The 17,794-nt window shown below is 47.1% G+C and overlaps 1 protein-coding gene across 18 annotated transcripts in view; it reads right to left on the bottom strand.

Annotated features, from left to right (window-relative positions):
- Nucleotides 1–523: 523 nt before the first annotated feature.
- Nucleotides 524–17,794, bottom strand: part of syne1b (spectrin repeat containing, nuclear envelope 1b) — a 629,476-nt gene continuing 612,205 nt past the window's right edge. For 17 of the 18 annotated variants that reach the window (XM_087991586.1, XM_087991587.1, XM_087991592.1 and 14 more), the window contains 4 exons: nt 16,239–16,451; nt 14,518–14,610; nt 11,504–11,562; nt 524–1,670 (listed from right to left, as the gene is read on the bottom strand). In XM_087991586.1, coding sequence (XP_087847712.1) covers nt 1,427–1,670; nt 11,504–11,562; nt 14,518–14,610; nt 16,239–16,451 — 609 coding nt within the window. In that variant the 3' untranslated portion in view covers nt 524–1,426. The remainder of the gene's footprint in view (nt 1,671–11,503; nt 11,563–14,517; nt 14,611–16,238; nt 16,452–17,794) is intronic. The other variant, XM_087991593.1, reaches the window with a different exon arrangement.

Here is a 17,794-nt window from a genome sequence, read left to right on the forward strand (position 1 = left end):
CACTTTCAAGGAACTATGTATCTGCACTGCTAGGTCTCTCTTCAGCAACACTCCCCAGGGCTCTACCATTAACTGTATAAGTCCTGCCCTGGTTTGCCTTTCCAAAATACAGTACACCTCGCATTTATATAAATTAAACTCCATCTGCCACTCCTTGGCCCACTGGCCCATTTGATCAAGAACCTATGGTATTCTCAAGAGAACTTTCTTCACTGTCCACTATAACACCAACTTTGGTGTCATCTACAAACTTACCCCTCCTCTAATTCTCATCCAAATCATTCATATAAATGACAAACAACAGTGGACCATGCTTTCCTTTTGGACTGTAACTATGATGGGCTATTTCCAATTGCTGGTTCACTTGCTCAAATCAACAAGTGATCAGAGGTGGGGGTGACGCACTTGCATTCCCTTCCATGGAAGAGGGGTAGGGAGCAAAGAGGTTACGTTGCATTGAGTTCAGATCCTATGTTGGAACGTGCAATAGGTGCAAAGCAGTGATGACACAAAGACCAGGATGAAAGAAGTAGGTCCTTTAATGAGAGACCCGGCTTTCTGCTGTACACCAAAAAGAACCAGCTTTCCATATTCTTACTTGTAGACACACGAGGCTGCTTCTGAATAGAAAAACGCGCTGCGGTTTGACCATGATCGGAACATGCCACAATTAGACGATCACAGCGGTCAACAGGAGTGACACTGTTCAAGAGGCTTCCCTCGTTTTGAATTTCATCACTGGATTCCCTTTGGAATTGCTTCAAACATGTGTCCCACCCATTGCACAAAGCAAGAGGTTGCGGGAGGATTTATATTTATATATTATGTACACATTCATGCCTCCCTCCACCAAGTAACATCGAGAAAGGGAAGTATTCGCTCAGTGCAGGTTTCTGAAAAGCAGCTCACAAGGTAAAAATGATCAGCGTGGGTACTAAATGCAAAGGGTTATATTAAACCATAAAATAGCTTTAACAATCTGTACACATATAATCTGTTCAATTTTAGTTTACATCCAATAATTGTCTGATTGACATCGCCTGAAAGTTTACTTACATCTCAATACTATCCAGCTCAGACTCCCTTCTAGATTTACAACGTTCACACATTCAGAGAGTTAATTTTGAAAGCTCAAACTATACAAGCCCATGCCTAAAGCAAACACTGTAGAAAATAAATGCTCATTAAAAAGTTATTTAAACTGGTATGTTACATGTTTCTCTTTGAATCCTGGATCTGGGAGCGCGGACTGGCTACTTTCATGCCCATCCTGTGGCTTCAGTTTGACCCGAGTGGTTTCAAAGGACATCGTACAGAGTAGCCAATGGAGTGGAGAGCTCTAAAGGAGCCAGGCTTGCTTTCCCCCTTTCCATGAGAAACTGTGTCTGGTGACGATTCCATTTCTCAACTCTCTCTCTCCTATTGGTCATATTGGAGGGGGCCCATTGGTGTACCTCAGCATGGGGTGGAAGGATCGGGCAAAGTTGTTGGATGAGGCACAGCTATAGTCTTCCTCAGTCATTGGCACAAGACAGGCCAGAGCAATCAGCAGCAGCAGCAACAACTGCAGAGGTAACGCTGCTCGGAGCACTCGCAGGAGAAAGGACGGCTTCTTCCGGGCTTCCAACTCCTTAGAATGGGAAGAATCTCTTTGGCTTTCTTTGTGGAGCCTGTATTTATAATAACATACAAATTAGAAAAAAAAAAATTACAGCTGAGACAAACGTCCCCTTTGGAACAAACCCTCTTGCGAGATTCCCAGTCTCACATTTGAAGTCGGAACCTAGCCTGCTGCACAGGCTGCTGGGGAAATACAACTACATCCAGATTTCAATCTATTTTTCTATGCAGTCCTCCATGCATCATTCTTTCACGGGCCTCCTCAGTATGGAGGGTCAAGGACCCATTTGAAAAGTTTAACCCTTGCTCCCCACTGAGCTTAAGCTGCTAATATATATTTTAGTTTATAGTTGTCAACAAAATTGCATTCCTTAAACACAACGCTTTCCAAATTACAATGACCATTGAATACCAGCAGCATAAAGCCAGGGCTGCCAACACTCCTGGACTGTCTGATAATCTTCAGGAATTGAGGATTCATCTCCAGGAGACTGCTGTGATAGAGCCCAACGTAACAAACCTGGGTGCTCAATATTTTGTTCTCCTGTTTTCTTTGAATGTTTGAGGCGTTCTAGTAGTGTTGTAAATGAGGGGCAAGACTAAAGTCAAGATTAATCCAGTCAATGGACAGTAAGAAGGCTGTGCCCTTAAGAGGACGGGCAAATTGTGGTGTGGGATGGTTCAGGTTAGAAGGTCACGTGATGAAACCTTCAGGGCTACACACCGGCCGAGTGGTCAACCCTATTGATGGACACACAACAGGCCTTCTAGACGGACAGGACGGTGTAGGTTTGGGAGGGGTGCACTTTGGACAAGAGGGAAAAAAGGGGAAATGTGACTTGAATAGGATGCCCCTGGTTAGCAGCTTGTGGGATCGCTGTGATGGACTGACTATGCTTTCCCTGCTATTAGTTTGATATGTACAATTGGAGGAACAGTGCCAACTAAGAGATACCAGCAGATGTAGAGAGAACGTCCCCCACAATTATACAGCAATTCACAATAGTCTCCAAGAAGACAACTAAAGGCGCCATGTCTCTCTGTTTAAGACAGAAAAGAAAAACTTCACAGTCAGGTACAGTGCCTGACAGTTTGCATCAATGCTCTGGTGAATGCTATAATGTTAGCAATATTATAGAGTTCTTCCCTCCTAGTATGTGTCAGACTCAAAATGAGAGTGCAGTTACTCTATCTCACCTCAAACAGCACAGAAGGGGGCCATTCAGCCCAGACTGCCTCTGCCAGCTGTCTGCAGTTTGAGAAACTTTGAACTTTGGTCTATGACTTGGCATGGATGCTTTTGATTGAAATTCAGGAACATCTTTCACATTAATTCCTTAATTCAAATTAACACAATTACGTAGATGCCCGCAGTAGGCTGGCGCAAAGCAAGTCTCTCAATCGTTCACCATGGGGAATCCATATTTATCGAGGTAAAAAGGAATGGATTCAGTGAGGGAAACAGAGATGCAGATTATTGATTAAATGGAGAGGGGTTGGGAAGTGTTGATTTGCATAGGGTGGCCTTGTTAATGAGTCACTTCAAGTTACCATACAACAATTAAGACCGCAAATGGTTTGTTAACCCTTATTGCTGGGGGACTCAAATACAGAAGTAAATGCAGTTAATGGAAGCCCTGGTTAGACCAGACCTGGAGTACTGTGTGCTGTCTTAGCTCCCTACCCGAGGGAGGATAAACCTGCATAAAGGAAAGGTTCAGGATAGGTGGGACTGTACTCCGAAGAGAGACTGAGCCAAGATTCCCCAGTGAAACACACAGAATTCTTACAGGGTTCCACAACGTAGATATAGAAAGGGTAACTACCCCTGGCTGGAGGTGCCGTGCCTACAGCAAGGTGCATCTTTTCACTTAAAGGGAGATGAATCTTTGAATTTTCTACCATAGAGAGGTGTAGAAGGTCAATTATTGAATATGTACAGACCAGGGATCAGTGGATTTCAAGATATTAAAGACATCAAAGGGACCTGGGTACAGTGTGGGGAAATGGTGTTGAGGTGGAAGATCAGCCATGATGCAGATTATATGGAGAAAGTGAGGTCTGCAGATGCTGGAGATCAAAGTTGAAACTTTATTGCTGGAACAGCACAGCAGGTCAGGCAGCATCCAGGGAACAGGAGATTCGACGTTTCGGGCACAGGCCCTTCTTCAGGAATGAGCAGAGAGTGTTCAGCAGGAGAAGATAAAAGGTAGGGAGGAGGGACTTGGAGGAGGGGCGTTGGAAATGTGATAGGTGGAAAGAGGTCAAGGTGAGGGTGATAGGTCGGAGTAGGATGGAGGCGGAGAGGTCAAGAAGAAGACTGCAGGTCAGGAAGGCGGTGCCGGGCTGGAGGGATTCGGCTGAGACAAGGTGGGGGGAGGGGGGATGAAGAAACTGGTGAAGTCCAAGTTCATCCCCTGTGGTTGGAGGGTTCCCATTCGGAAGATAAGACGCTCCTCCTCCGACCGTCGCGTTGTTGTGGTTTGGCGGTGGATGAGTCCAATGACCTGCATATCCTCGGTGGAGTGGGAGGGGGAGTTGAAATGCTGTGCTACAGGGTGGTTGGGTTGGTTCGTCCGGGTGGCCCAGAGGTGCTCTCTGAATCGCTCCGCAAGTAGGCGGCCTGTCTCCCCAATATAGAGGAGGCCAGACCGGCTGCAGCGGATGCAGTAGATGATGTGGGTGGAGGTGCAGGTGAATCTGTGGCGGATATGGAAGTTTCCTTTGGGGCCTTGGAGAGAAGTGAGGGGGGAGGTGTGGGCGCAAGTGTTGCACCTCCTGCGGTTGCAAGGGAAGGTGCCGGGAGTGGAGGTTGGGTCGGTGGGGGGTGTGGATCTGACAAGGGAGTCGCGGAGGGAGTGGTCTCTACGGAAAGCTGATAGGGGAGGGGAGGGAAATATATCCTTGGTGCAGGGGGACCGCAATTTCCCCCCCGACGTGGTCGACGGTGCCCTCCACCGCATCTCCTCCACTTCCCGCTCCTCAGCCCTTGAGCCCCGCCCCTCCAACCGCCACCAGGACAGAACCCCACTGGTCCTCACCTACCACCCCACCAACCTCCATGTACAGCGCATCATCCGCCGTCACTTCCGCCACCTCCAAACAGACCCCAGCACCAAGGATATATTTCCCTCCCCTCCCCTATCAGCTTTCCGTAGAGACCACTCCCTCCGCGACTCCCTTGTCAGATCCACACCCCCCACCGACCCAACCTCCACTCCCGGCACCTTCCCTTGCAACCGCAGGAGGTGCAACACTTGCGCCCACACCTCCCCCCTCACTTCTCTCCAAGGCCCCAAAGGAAACTTCCATATCCGCCACAGATTCACCTGCACCTCCACCCACATCATCTACTGCATCCGCTGCAGCCGGTCTGGCCTCCTCTATATTGGGGAGACAGGCCGCCTACTTGCGGAGCGATTCAGAGAGCACCTCTGGGCCACCCGGACGAACCAACCCAACCACCCTGTAGCACAGCATTTCAACTCCCCCTCCCACTCCACCGAGGATATGCAGGTCATTGGACTCATCCACCGCCAAACCACAACAACGCGACGGTCGGAGGAGGAGCGTCTTATCTTCCGACTGGGAACCCTCCAACCGCAGGGGATGAACTTGGACTTCACCAGTTTCTTCATCCCCCCTCCCCCCACCTTGTCTCAGCCGAATCCCTCCAGCCCGGCACCGCCTTCCTGACCTGCAGTCTTCTTCTTGACCTCTCCGCCTCCATCCTACTCCGACCTATCACCCTCACCTTGACCTCTTTCCACCTATCACATTTCCAACGCCCCTCCTCCAAGTCCCTCCTCTGAGTGTTCTCCTGCTGAACACTCTCTGCTCATTCCTGAAGAAGGGCCTGTGCCCGAAACGTCGAATCTCCTGTTCCCTGGATGCTGCCTGACCTGCTGTGCTGTTCCAGCAATAAAGTTTCAACTGCAGATTATATGGGTCAAATGACTACTCCCAATGGTTCGGAGTATAAATACTGTAGTGTAGGACTGCAGTTTTGTGTGGGAGAAAGTGAGGACTGCAGATGCTGGAGATCAGAGTCAAAGAGTGTGGTGCTGGAAAAACACAGCCAGTCAGGCAGCATCCGAGGAGCAGGGGAATCGACAGTTCGGGCATAAGCCCTTCATCAGCGGTTTTGTGTGCACCAGACTGGGTAAGGAGTAGAGAGTTCCCTCCCATGACAGGCATTAGTGAACCAGGTAGGCTCCCATCCGAAGTTTCTGGGTGCTAGAAACCTTATTTATTTATTGAACTTAATTTCACAGCTAGCTGTGATTGGCAGAAACTTGCACCTTCTGAACTGTCAGTCCAATACCATAAATACCAGCATATCGTGTATAACCTTCACCCCTTCAAAATAAAAAAATGCCAACCAGTTATTTTGTCACCAAGATAACATGTTAACTCTGCTCTCTCCTGCACATGGGAGAAGCTGGGTCAGTCACTACATCCATACAGAGAAATGGCATTGTGGCTCAGCAGTTCAATTCCAACCTCGGGTGACTGCCTCTGAGGAGTGTGCACATCTTCCTCGTGTCTGCATGAGTTTCCTCCCATTTCCTCTCATAGTCCAAAGGAGTGCGGGTTAGGTGGATTGGCCATGCTAAATTGCCCCATAGTGTTCAGGGTTGTACCATGGGGAATGCAAGGTTACAGGGTGGGGTGTGTGGCTGGAGTGCTCTTTGGAGGGTCGGAATGGAATCGATGAGCTGAATGGCCTGCTTCCACACTTCAGGGATTGTAATTCAATGGCCATTTATTGGACGACGTGTATTTTTAAAAACAAAAGCAATGTTGCCCCAGATTGCCATAAACAGAACCTCCCTGCAGGACAACTGTCTGGAACATGATGGTTACCCTGCACATTGTGTGGTTAGAGGCTTTGGGACCTTTATCACCTACCAGGGCTCGGCCTGGTCCAAAGACGAGCTTAAAGAGTTTAATTCAGGTAAACATCTTGGTTTTCCTCTTTCTTTCCTGTGTCAGCACCAAGAGTGAGGGCCTTCTATCGATGAAACACTTCAAACAGAATCGGTTGCCTCCTGTTTCACCATTTGGTGCTTCAGGTCGTCTGAACAAGCACCAAATCTCAGGGTCAAAAGCAATTTCTGACAGTCCCGGGCAGCTCCCTGTTCAGATCCCACCGGCTCTGGAGCCACAGAGAAAGCCGTCCTTCCGTTGCTGAGCTTTCTGAATTGAGTCCATTTCTGATTCTTGCCTTCCGATTTAGGGATTTCCTCTCACCCTCACTCTCGTTCTCTATCTATCATCTCTCACGTTGTTAGGAGTGGCAGATTTGCATTTATGCAGTCTCTTTTGTGAGCTTGTCGGGTCACAACGAAACATTTCAGAGGCGGGAGCCATTGCTGTGATGTAGGAAACACAGCAGCCAATTTGCACACAAGAAGACCCCAACATCGGCACCAGGACAGTCACTCGGTACATGATATTTTCAGTAATGTTGGTTGAAAGGTCAACGGTTGCCAATTCTCCGGGAGAATTGAGAACACCCCACGGACAAGGCGAGGATCACAGGGTTACCCTGTGTCCTAGACGACAGATTACCCCCAACCAATGCCACTGAAAAAACAAATGATCAGCTCATTAACACACTGTGGGAACATGCTTTGTACAAATCGGCTGCTGCATTCTCTGTAAGACGAGTCACCAGAAAGCCAAGGCACTCCACTGATAACGAAATGCGTTATGGGCTCAGGTTTATAAAAGGCACTATATAAATGCAAATATACTTTTTAGACCATAACAAAATTGGAACAGGAGCAGGCAGGCCATTCGGCCCTTCAAAGCTGCTCTGCTGTTCGGTTGGATCATGGTTGATCCTCACAATCCACTTCCCTGCATTTCCCTGTAACCATTGATTCCCCGACTGATCGAGAGTCGATTGCAGCCTTAAATATACACAAAGTCTCTGCCCCCACAGCTCACTGTGGCAAGGACTTGCAACGATGAATAACCCTTTTAGACAAGAAATCCCTCCTCGTCTCAGTCTTAAATTGGTGTTCCTTTATCCTGAGACTATGCCCTCTGCTCCTAAACTCTCCCAGGTGGGAAGATATCCTCTCAGCATTGACCCTGTCAAGCCCCTTAAGAATCTTATATGTTTCAATGAGATCACCTTTCATTCTTCGAAACGCCAGGAGCAGTGTCCCAACCTGTTTAGCCTTTGCTTATGATCCTCCCTACCAAGGGTCATCCGAATGAACATCCTCTGAACTGTCTCCAATGAGATGATACTCTCCCTTCAATAAACAGATCAAAACTGCTCACAGGACTCCAGATGTGGTCTCACCAGCACCTGGTACAGTTGCAGTAAGACTTCCTTACTCTTTATATTTTTCAGTGAAAGGTATTTTACAAACAGAGCTGGATGTGATCCCCTCTTGCGACAGCCTTTGGTGTGGCTTCAGACCAGAGTCAGGATGTTCCCGTGCTCCAGCATGGCGTTACGACATGAAGTGTACAAGAGTAGGAAAGATTCCTACTCTGTTGGACTGAACGTTCACGATGCAATCATCATCAGACTTACAGCCTCTACGTAAAAGTGCCTGTTGCCACAGTAACACTGAGAGTGAACAGCGTTACATCATGAAATAGGTTGGAGGGGCTGAACGGTCTCCGATCACATTAGGAAAACATGTACACCGTTCAACTCCTTGTCTCTTTTCAGTTCGGCTCACTGTCATCTCAACATTTCCTTCTTTGGATACACTGGGGTTTCAATTCTGCATTCTAAACATTTTTTTTTAAGAAGTGGGCCTTGAATCTCCACAACGCAGGAGGATTGTATTAACTACCTTCTAATCTGAATCTTTTAGGTTCATTTACAGATACCTGGTGGACTTACATCTGTTGCAAATGTTCACGTAAATAATCCTGTTAAACCTTCCTGCATAACACCAGATTGCTGCTGTAATGACTAGATCTTCCTTTAGAAGGGCAATAAAGCAGAACAGAGGGTGATGAGGACTGCATAGGTGCTCCAGGATTTATTGTACACATGTGGCGTCTCTCCCAGTCATTCCAAAAGTCCACTACAGCGCTGAAAAGTCACGGCGCATTAAACAGCATCACACTGTTCCTTTACTACAGTCCCATTATACATTACCTCAGACTGTCTGAGAAACACCAATAATGGGAGTTAATGAAAGGCAACAGGAACAAACAGTACCTCATCACCCACTAACAGGTCGTTTCACTAAAACTAAGCATTTAAACCAAACATAGCTCCATCTCAAGTAGAAAATGTTTCTCTTTGTCTCAGTTCGAGTTACATCACCTTTTAAACAAAGCCCAGATTTATTTCGGGGTTTAACTGCACACCGAAGGTAAATCATGCACAGAGAAAGTGGCTTGCCAGAAGCAGCAATAACACCCTCTTTGAATGTTTTCGTTTAAAAATGCCTCTCTTACCTCCTACCCGAACAACTCTCACTTCAACCAAAGTCGTGACCTTCCTCAAGCTCCACACACAAGGCACAATATTCCCAGTGTAATATTTCACAAGATAATGCTGGGTTTGCAGAAAATTATTCGCTGAATTTTGGGCTGGGCCGTTACCCCCTCCACAAACATCAGAACCTTTTGAAGTTTCTTTAACTTACAAGTGCTTTGTCAGTGTAAAAGAAAACTGCCCATCCAGAGAAGACTATATTATGGGAATACTCTGTTTTTTCTTCCCCAAGTTCTCTAACATCTTGATGCTTCATTTAAAACCTCTTTCAAATCCACTGAAATATCTTAATTGTAACACTCCTGAAATGTAGTCATTGCTGGAATAGAAGAGATTTGTTAATAAGAATACAATTTGGCTCGCATAATACTTAAAGGGAAAGGTTTGATGGATCACATAACCTTTCTAGCAAAGAAGTTTGATTGGGTTATCTCCTAGGCAATATTTAGTTGGTTTGTGATTGAAGTTAATAAATTGACTGGCCATTTTTTTAATAAACCAATGCCTCATGATGGTTTATCAGCAGAGAGTGATCATTATTGGACCCATCATCTGGAAAGGTACTGAGAAAGGTAAAAACATTGCTCCAGACAGAATCTCCCTCTTTACCCTCATGGAAGATTCGCCGATCAGAGAAGATTCCCGTTTAGGGGAAGCATTCACAAGTCATCCGGTCGGATCTCTCTCTCATCCCAGAGTCTCAATCCCTTCCTGTTGCGGAAAGGTTAATGTCTCCCTCTGAATCCACTGGCCAGGCCAAGTGGGGAAAGGTTGGCCCTGAGCCGTCATTTGACTGTGTAACTATTGGAGAATCTCCACACTCTGCAACAGCAAATCTCCCGGCTCCAGCTTATACTCTGACCTGAAAACAAAAGTCGAGAAAGGGAAACGCAGCCTCGACTACTCGGGATGAATGGAGATGACCTTTGACCCCCACCCTCCTCCTCATGTAGTAACTCGCCCTCTTTACCCTTCCCTTCATCTTTGGGCATGCTCATTCCTTCACTAGTGAAATCCATTCGGCAAAACTTCAGAAACAATGCTGTCTCGACCCCTCATTCCTGAATGTAGGTTGTGGTTGCTTTGTGCATTGTGAGATCAAACACAAAGCACTCTGAGCAGAGAACAAATACTGATAGCCCAGAAGGATTGAGATCAAACGTCTATAATACCCAAGCACACTGACCACAAGCTGTCAGGCCTGTGCACTTGATTTATTCCTCTATTCAATAAAACTGATTTATATCAGTGCTTGTCAAAGTAACAAATTGAATATTGTGCACAGACAAGAAACAACAACAATAAACTAGGCAGCAGCACACTGACCTTACAGTTAGAAATAGCTTTTGGAATGCAAACTGCACAGCAAGTTGGAAGTGCTGCTAGATTACTTAGAGCCTGTGGCGCTGTTGCTTTTAATAAACGAAGTTGGGTTAATGCCGCTCAAAGCAGTACAGGCTGGTACAGAGATTAGTCAATTACAGGAACTCCCTGGTATTTCACGGCTGCATTCGGAATCCCTTTGCATTTTGTGTCGGGGGTGAGTAGGAAAGGCTGAGCAGTTGGTAGTGGCGGCGGGGAAGGGGGGCAGGGAGCGGTGGCTGATTGAGCAACATTTACAGGAATACACTGAAGGGTCAGACATACAGGGCGATGAGACACAACGAGAAATGAGCTCGATGTAGGAAGCAGCTGCAATTCTGCCCTCTCGTGCCTGAGTTGGGCTACAAGTGCTGTCTGGTGTGCAAGGCAGAACAGAGAGAGGCAAAGCCAGGAAGGTTTTCCTGTTAACCAGCACGGAGAGCATTCAAGCAACAGAAGATTAAAAAAAAGTGTCTGAAGAGTCTATAAAGCACTGCGATATTGGGAAAAATAACCTAATAACTAGTTTCATTTAAAGTCTGGGATCAAAGAAGATGATGGAAGCTTATAAAGGAGGGCTGTTATATGGCAGGACATACAGCTGGACTGCAGTTACAGCTGTACTATCCATCTGGAATCGGGATTGCACATTATCTCATACTCTGGAGTGATTCAAATGACCGGCATTTGCGAAATGCAGTGTGCGAACATTTTGGAACCCTGTTCAACGCAGGTCTCTATAGCAATTGGCCGTCCCAGCTCTGCATTTACATTTTGAACTGTTACAGGGACTTTTATACTTTACACATAAAAGCGTATGGTTCCAACCCGAGGGCAAGTGTGATAAGCAACAGTCAGATCCTGCTGTCAGGCTAACACAACTTGGATCGGTGGGAACATCACGCTTTGTAGCGACAAATTCTGCACAGGTTCTGCCAATCCTGCCCCCTGGGTGGTTAGCATCCTGGACGCTGCCTGGAAGTTTCCATCATCCTCTCTGAGCTCTAGAGGTAAACTGTAGAAACCAGGAGAACAAGGTACCTGCTGTGTGGGCTGCTGACAGAGGCTCCAGGCTGGGTGAGGCTACATATGCCCCGTGGCTGTTTGGAATGAACGAAGGGGGTAAAGAAAGAGAATGTTCAGTCCAGCAAATAAAGACCAAGCTACTGATGACAGAACACAAAAAAAAAAGTGCAGCAAAAAATCAGATGAGGCGACTAATATCCATGGTAACAAGGAAACTGGCTGTTCCTCCTGCAGTGTCGTTTTGCATGCAGTTGTCCATGACTGTGAGACTGTGGGTGTGTGACCTTGATCTGGTGCTTGTTAATTGTAGCAGGCCACCGTGCTTACCTTAATCCTAATGCCCCAGCCCCTGAACCCTTCCGACTGCAAAGGGTCAATTCCTTACAGAAAATGATCACATGAAATTAACAAACAGGAACAGGGCTGCTCCATCTAACCCAACGACACTTGGAAGACATTTGGATAAGTCCATGAATAGGGAGGGTTTGGAGGATCATGGGTCAAACACGAGCAAGGAGGACTGGTTTAGTTTGGGAACATGGATTGCGTGGACAAGTAGGACCAAACTAGCAAACTTGACTCCATAACTCAACGCACGTTGACTTTTTAATCCCTGGCTTCAGTCAGTGTCTGAGTCAAAAAGTGCAGACAACTGAGACCAGGCACTGACTGAAGGAGAAAGCAAGGGCTGTGGGCGCTGGAGATCAGAGTCAAAGAGTGTGGCGCTGGAAAAGCACAGCAGGTCAGGCAGCATCCGAGGAGCAGGAGAGTCGACGTTTTGAGCATAAGCTCTACATCAGGAAACCCCCACATTCCTGATGAAGTGCTCATGCCAGAAACGTCGACTCTCCTGCTCCTCGGATGCTGCCTGACCTGCTGTGCTTTTCCAGCGCCACACTCTTTGACTCTGATCTCCAGCGCCCACAGCCCTTGCTTTCTCCTTCAGTCAGTGCCTGGTCTCAGTTGTCTGCACTTCTCTCCTGATCTGTGCTGTGTCATTCCCCTGATTGTGTAAGGAATACCCGACCCTGCTCTAGCCTGCACCTCCAGTCCCAATTCTGAAAAAGGACAGTTGTTGTCGACTCCATTCCTGAAGTTAAACAAATTGCCCCTACATTTCCTCTGTGGTCCTTCTGGGTCTTGTCCCACTGCTAGTTGCTCAGGTACGAGCATCACTGCGCAAGATGCAAAATCAGGCCCCTCGGGTATCCAGGACATTGAACAGGGCTCACTGAGTGGTCAGGAGGTGGGATGTCCCACTTACAGTCCCACGAACACCAACAACAATTCTGACCACTGTCCAAAGCTATGGTTCAGGTCTGTTCGGTTGGCACAGGCAGAGAGGATTGATTCTCACCCAGCTCTTGGGCGAGGGGAGGGGAGGGAAGGGGGCGAACTACGAGGAGGGACGATGCCCCTGCAGACAGTCCTGAGAGAGTGAGTGAAAGTGACAAGACCAATGTGCCCGAGGTCTTCTGTAGCTGTCAGCTCTCTCTGTTTCACTCTGAATTTGTTGCCAGCCTCAGATGCGTCCATCGGGATAATAACAGACAGGGTTTGCCTGCGTACCGTCTGATGTGGGCAGGGCTTAAGTGCCTCTACTCTCGGATCATCGGTATACCCAGTCTGTAGGCAGCCCAATACTTCATCCCAACGTGTGCGCAGGGATACGCAATGGTGGCTGTGGAGCTCAGACTAAGTTTTGAGAGCCATGAGATCCCTTTAAATGGCTTAACAAGTGGACAGCTCTCTTAGGCCTGACTGCAGCGGCAAAAAGAAAATAAACAGTCTGTGGGAGAGTAGGTGTCTGATTGTTTCTGTCGAACGTCTGCTATTTAGTTGACTCCTGCACCATCATCATCCTCACCCCAGTCCACTATTCCTCCTTCATCCCACCCAGCTAAACTACTCTCATGGTACCCACCATATGTTCACTCTGCGACCACACACAGTCTGAAGCTTTCAAATGAGGTTAGTGTTTGGCAAGTACTGCCCTGCATGGAAGCTAAGATCAGGGAATGAGAGCAGTGACCAGGCACTGGGGCTGGGGCTCAGTGGTTAGCACTGCTGCCTGACAGCGCCAGGGACCCAGGTTCGATTCCAGCCTCGGGCGACTGTCAGTGTAGAGTTAGTACATTCTCCCCGTGTCTGTCTGGGTTTCCCCTGAGTGCTCTGGTTTCCTCCCACTGTCCAAAGTTGTGCAGGTCAGGTGGATTGGCCAGGCTGAATTGCCTGTGGCGTGCAGGCTAGGTGGATTAGCCACGGGAAATGCAAGGTTACGAAGAGGGTGGGGGGAACACTCTAGGGAGGGTTGAAATGGATTCAGCTGGGCCGAATGGCCTGCTTCCATACTGTAGGATTCTATGAAATGTGTGACGGTCCCACAGTGAGTGATGCATTATCCCCTTAGACATCCTTAGCGACAATAGGTTATACATTGGGGGACACATGATTCACAACGTAAGTGTGCTCTTGGTTTCAGACTGCTCCACAACACGAAAGTGTGACTAAATGCTGCCTGCAATGTTGCTGAGTGTACAATGAGATTGCAGTGCTAGAAATGCTTGGGCTGTGTGTGCCCTGAGTGGAGGGGGTGTGCAGTAAAAACTGGGATGGAAAGCCAGTATTCCTTTCGAAAAACTGCCACTACTGAATGGAGAGAAAAAAAAATCAATTCAAAGAACCAGGGCTGATTAACGAGACAGAAATATCGGCACAAACAATAAACATATCGCTCAGGACTCAGAAAAATCGAATTAATAAAAGAACAAACAGTCAAAAGAAACACTTAACCAAAGTAAAATTCACGATTTTTCTCAATTCCATGCAGGGAAGGAAGGAGGAGGGGGGCGGAGGTTTGGGGTAGGTGGAGGTAAGCGGAGGAGAGCATGGAGGGGTGCAGGGGACTGTGCATCTTGTCCAGGGGACTCTCGGTTATGGTTTCATGGCGCCAGCCCGTCAGATGCAAGGGCTAAAGATTTGTTACCGCCCTACCACGTCGCTTATAGAGATGGGTGGAAGGGAATTACCAGTCTGGGTCGAACAGCCAGGCTTCCGCCAGACACGGGGCTGAGGGAGCCTGAGGAATCCAAGTCGTCAGCCGAAGACCATGACGCCAGGTCCTGAAAAGGAAGACGAGATCCTTAAACCAGACTTCTTTTGGGGGGGGGAACAAACGGAAGTATTAGCAATTCTTCACATGCCAGGGTTCTGTACTTGCCAGGCCAAAACAAATGACTAGGGCAAACACACAACCAAGAACCTGAGGGCTTTTGTCATCTTATGCTAATCCTTGTAGCGAAGAACAAAGAACAAAGAAAAGAGAACAAAGACAATTTACAGCCCAGGAACAGGCCCTTCGGCCCTTCAAGCCTGAGCCGATCCAAATCAATGTCTACACCTGTCGCCCAATTCCTAAGCACCTGTATCCCTCTGTTCCCCACTTACTCATGCATCTATCCAGACGCATCTTAAATGAATCTACCGTGCCTGCCTTTACCACCTCTGCTGGCAACGCGTTCCAGACGCCCACCATCCTCTGTGTGAAGTACTTGCCGTGTATATCCCCTTTAAACTTTCCACCTCTCACCTTGAAAGCGTGACCTCTCGTTATTGAATCCTTCACCCTGGGGAAAAGCTTGTCTCTATCCACCCTGTCTATACCTTTCATGATTTTGTAAACCTCAATCTGGACCCCCTCAATATCCTTTTTCCTAATGAAAATAAACCTAACCTACTCAACCTCTCTTCATAGCTAGCATCTTCCATACCGGGCAACATCCTCATAAACCTTCTCTGCACCCTCTTCAAAACATCCACAATTTTTTGGTAATGTGGTGACCAGAACTGTACACAGTATTCTAAATGCGATCGAACCAATGTCTTGTATAATTAATTTGTGTTCAACACTGTATGCAATTAACATTTAGTGCACATACCAAAGTCGTTACATTTTCCAAAGCGGTCTTTTTGCTTCCTGCGTCTCCCTGTTCATTGCTCAACACAATGCCCATGTCGCTGTCTCTCTCGACAGGAGCGCACACTTTGTAGAAGTGCTTAGTATTTCTGTCGATGGATTTAGGAACAAAATCATTTGTCTTCATGTTTATTGGTGAAGAGGCCACTCTGGATGCGACCTGATGAAGCTTCATGTCAAAACCATTTGAAGCCACATCGAGTGCGTGTATTTCCTGGCTTCCCAGGCTGCCCCAACTGAGGGGATAGACCCAGGAAAGATGCCATTACTTCTTTCCTGTCTCCATGGAGATTCCACCAGCACTGTGTAAAGCAGGTGTGATAACAACAGGGAGACTCAGAGCACCATGGACTGACATAATGTGGTCTCTGATTTATATTAATGATACTCGTGTTGAAGCTGCAGAATCAGATGAAACATGCAGTTACAGTGCCACACACACGCACACATAACTACACACTCTCATGCACACAACAGAGTGACACACACAAACACTTGCATAGACAAACACACAAACACGAGCACAGACATGCACGTGCCACACACAAACTGATAGACCTGACTAATGCAACACAGAGAGTTTGCTTGATTACGGATAAGACATAGGGAAAAAAAAAAAATCACACTGCGAAACACCTGGCAAATATTACAGACACAAAGCACTTGGCCATCTTAACCCAGCAGAAAGACAGCCAGACACTGAAAATGGCATTGCCTTCACTTGTGTTGAATTGGGCACCTCCGATTTCCCAGATTGTGGATTTATTGACATACCGCTTGACTGCCACAGTTGTCCAAGATTCTCTCCAGCTCCTTCAGGTCTTGGGTGACCTCTTTCAAGAGGAGCTTGAGACGATTGCCAATGACATGAACCTTCTCCTTTGCTTCAAGACAGTCGCTGCCCTCTGCATTGACCAACAGCTGGCTGGACATATCCTGCAGTGAGGCGACTTTCAGCTGCGACTCCAGCAGCTCCCGTCGGATTTGCTGCAACGTACAAATGAACAGATTCACGTTGCAGAACAACTCCAGCGTTGTGGGACATAATGCAATTCTTATTGGCGATTACTTCACGGTGACCAAATGCACAGAAACAATGAGCCTCCCACATTTCATTTACTTTGGGCAGGAAAAGCACTCTCGCCTCTAAGGTGCAAAGACATGGAGTCAGAAACATGAACATATAATCCACTCCGACATTCTCGGAGCGGTCCCAGGGTAAAACTACACTGTCACAGATGCTGTGTTTCAGGCGAGATGTAACTAACGGCCCTATCTACACTCTTGAGAACACTGTTTCAAACACGAGAGATCTCCCTAATGTTCTGAACAGCATTTATCCCTCCATTGACATCACTAAACAGATTACCGGGTCATTTATTACTCTGTTGTTTGTGGGATCTTGCTGTGTGCTAGATTGGTCCCAGATTTCCCTGCATTATGGCAGTGGTTACACTTGTAAAAGTAGTGCGCTGGTTGTAAAGTGTTACAGGACATTGCGTGATCACAAGGCAGCATGGTGGCTCAGTGGTTAGCACTGCTGCCTCACAGCACCAGGGTCCCAAGGTTCGATTCCAGCCTTGGGAGACTGTCTGTGTGGAGCTTGCATGTTCTGCCTGTGTCTGTGCGGGTTTGCTCCGGTATCCTCCCACAGTCACAAAGATGTGCGGGTTAGGTGAATTGGCCGTGCTAAATTATCCATAGTGTTAGGTGCATTAGTCAGAGGGAAAATAGGTCTGGATGGGTTACTCTTTGGACAGTCAGTGTGGACTGGCTGGGCCGAAGGGCCTGTTTCCACACTGTAGGGAATCTTTAATCACAAACACCACTCAAGGAAGCAAGACTTTCATTCTTTTAAATATAGAAACTTTGACTGACAAGCTGTGAGCTTTTTACAATATTGACGTCTGCAATATCTAGAAGATTAATACACAGATTAAAAATAAAGTACAGGAGAAAGCTATGGCAAGAAATATTAAAACAGATAGTAAGAGGTTTTTTTAATAGACCTTTTAAAAAGAGGGAGTTAACAAAGTGAGCATTGTTCCTCTAGAAAGTGAATCTGGGGAATTGATATCGGAAAAGAAAGAGATGGTTAATAAATTAAATGTACACTTTGTATCGCTCTTCATTATGGAGGATATAGGTAACATCCCAGAAATAGTTGAGTGTTAGGAAATAGAAGGGAGAGAGGAATTCAAGAAAATTGCAGTCACCAGGGAAATGGTGGGAGCTGTGGGCTGATAGGACCTGACAGACTTCATCTGGCTGCCATATTTAAAAAAAAGTAGTGAATGAGGTTGCTGTTGCGTTGGTTTTACATTTTCAAA

Source organism: Chiloscyllium plagiosum, unplaced genomic scaffold (genome assembly GCF_037043375.1).
Source record: "Chiloscyllium plagiosum isolate Xiang-an unplaced genomic scaffold, Cpla_swu_hap1 HiC_scaffold_10, whole genome shotgun sequence".
NCBI lineage: Eukaryota > Metazoa > Chordata > Chondrichthyes > Orectolobiformes > Hemiscylliidae > Chiloscyllium > Chiloscyllium plagiosum.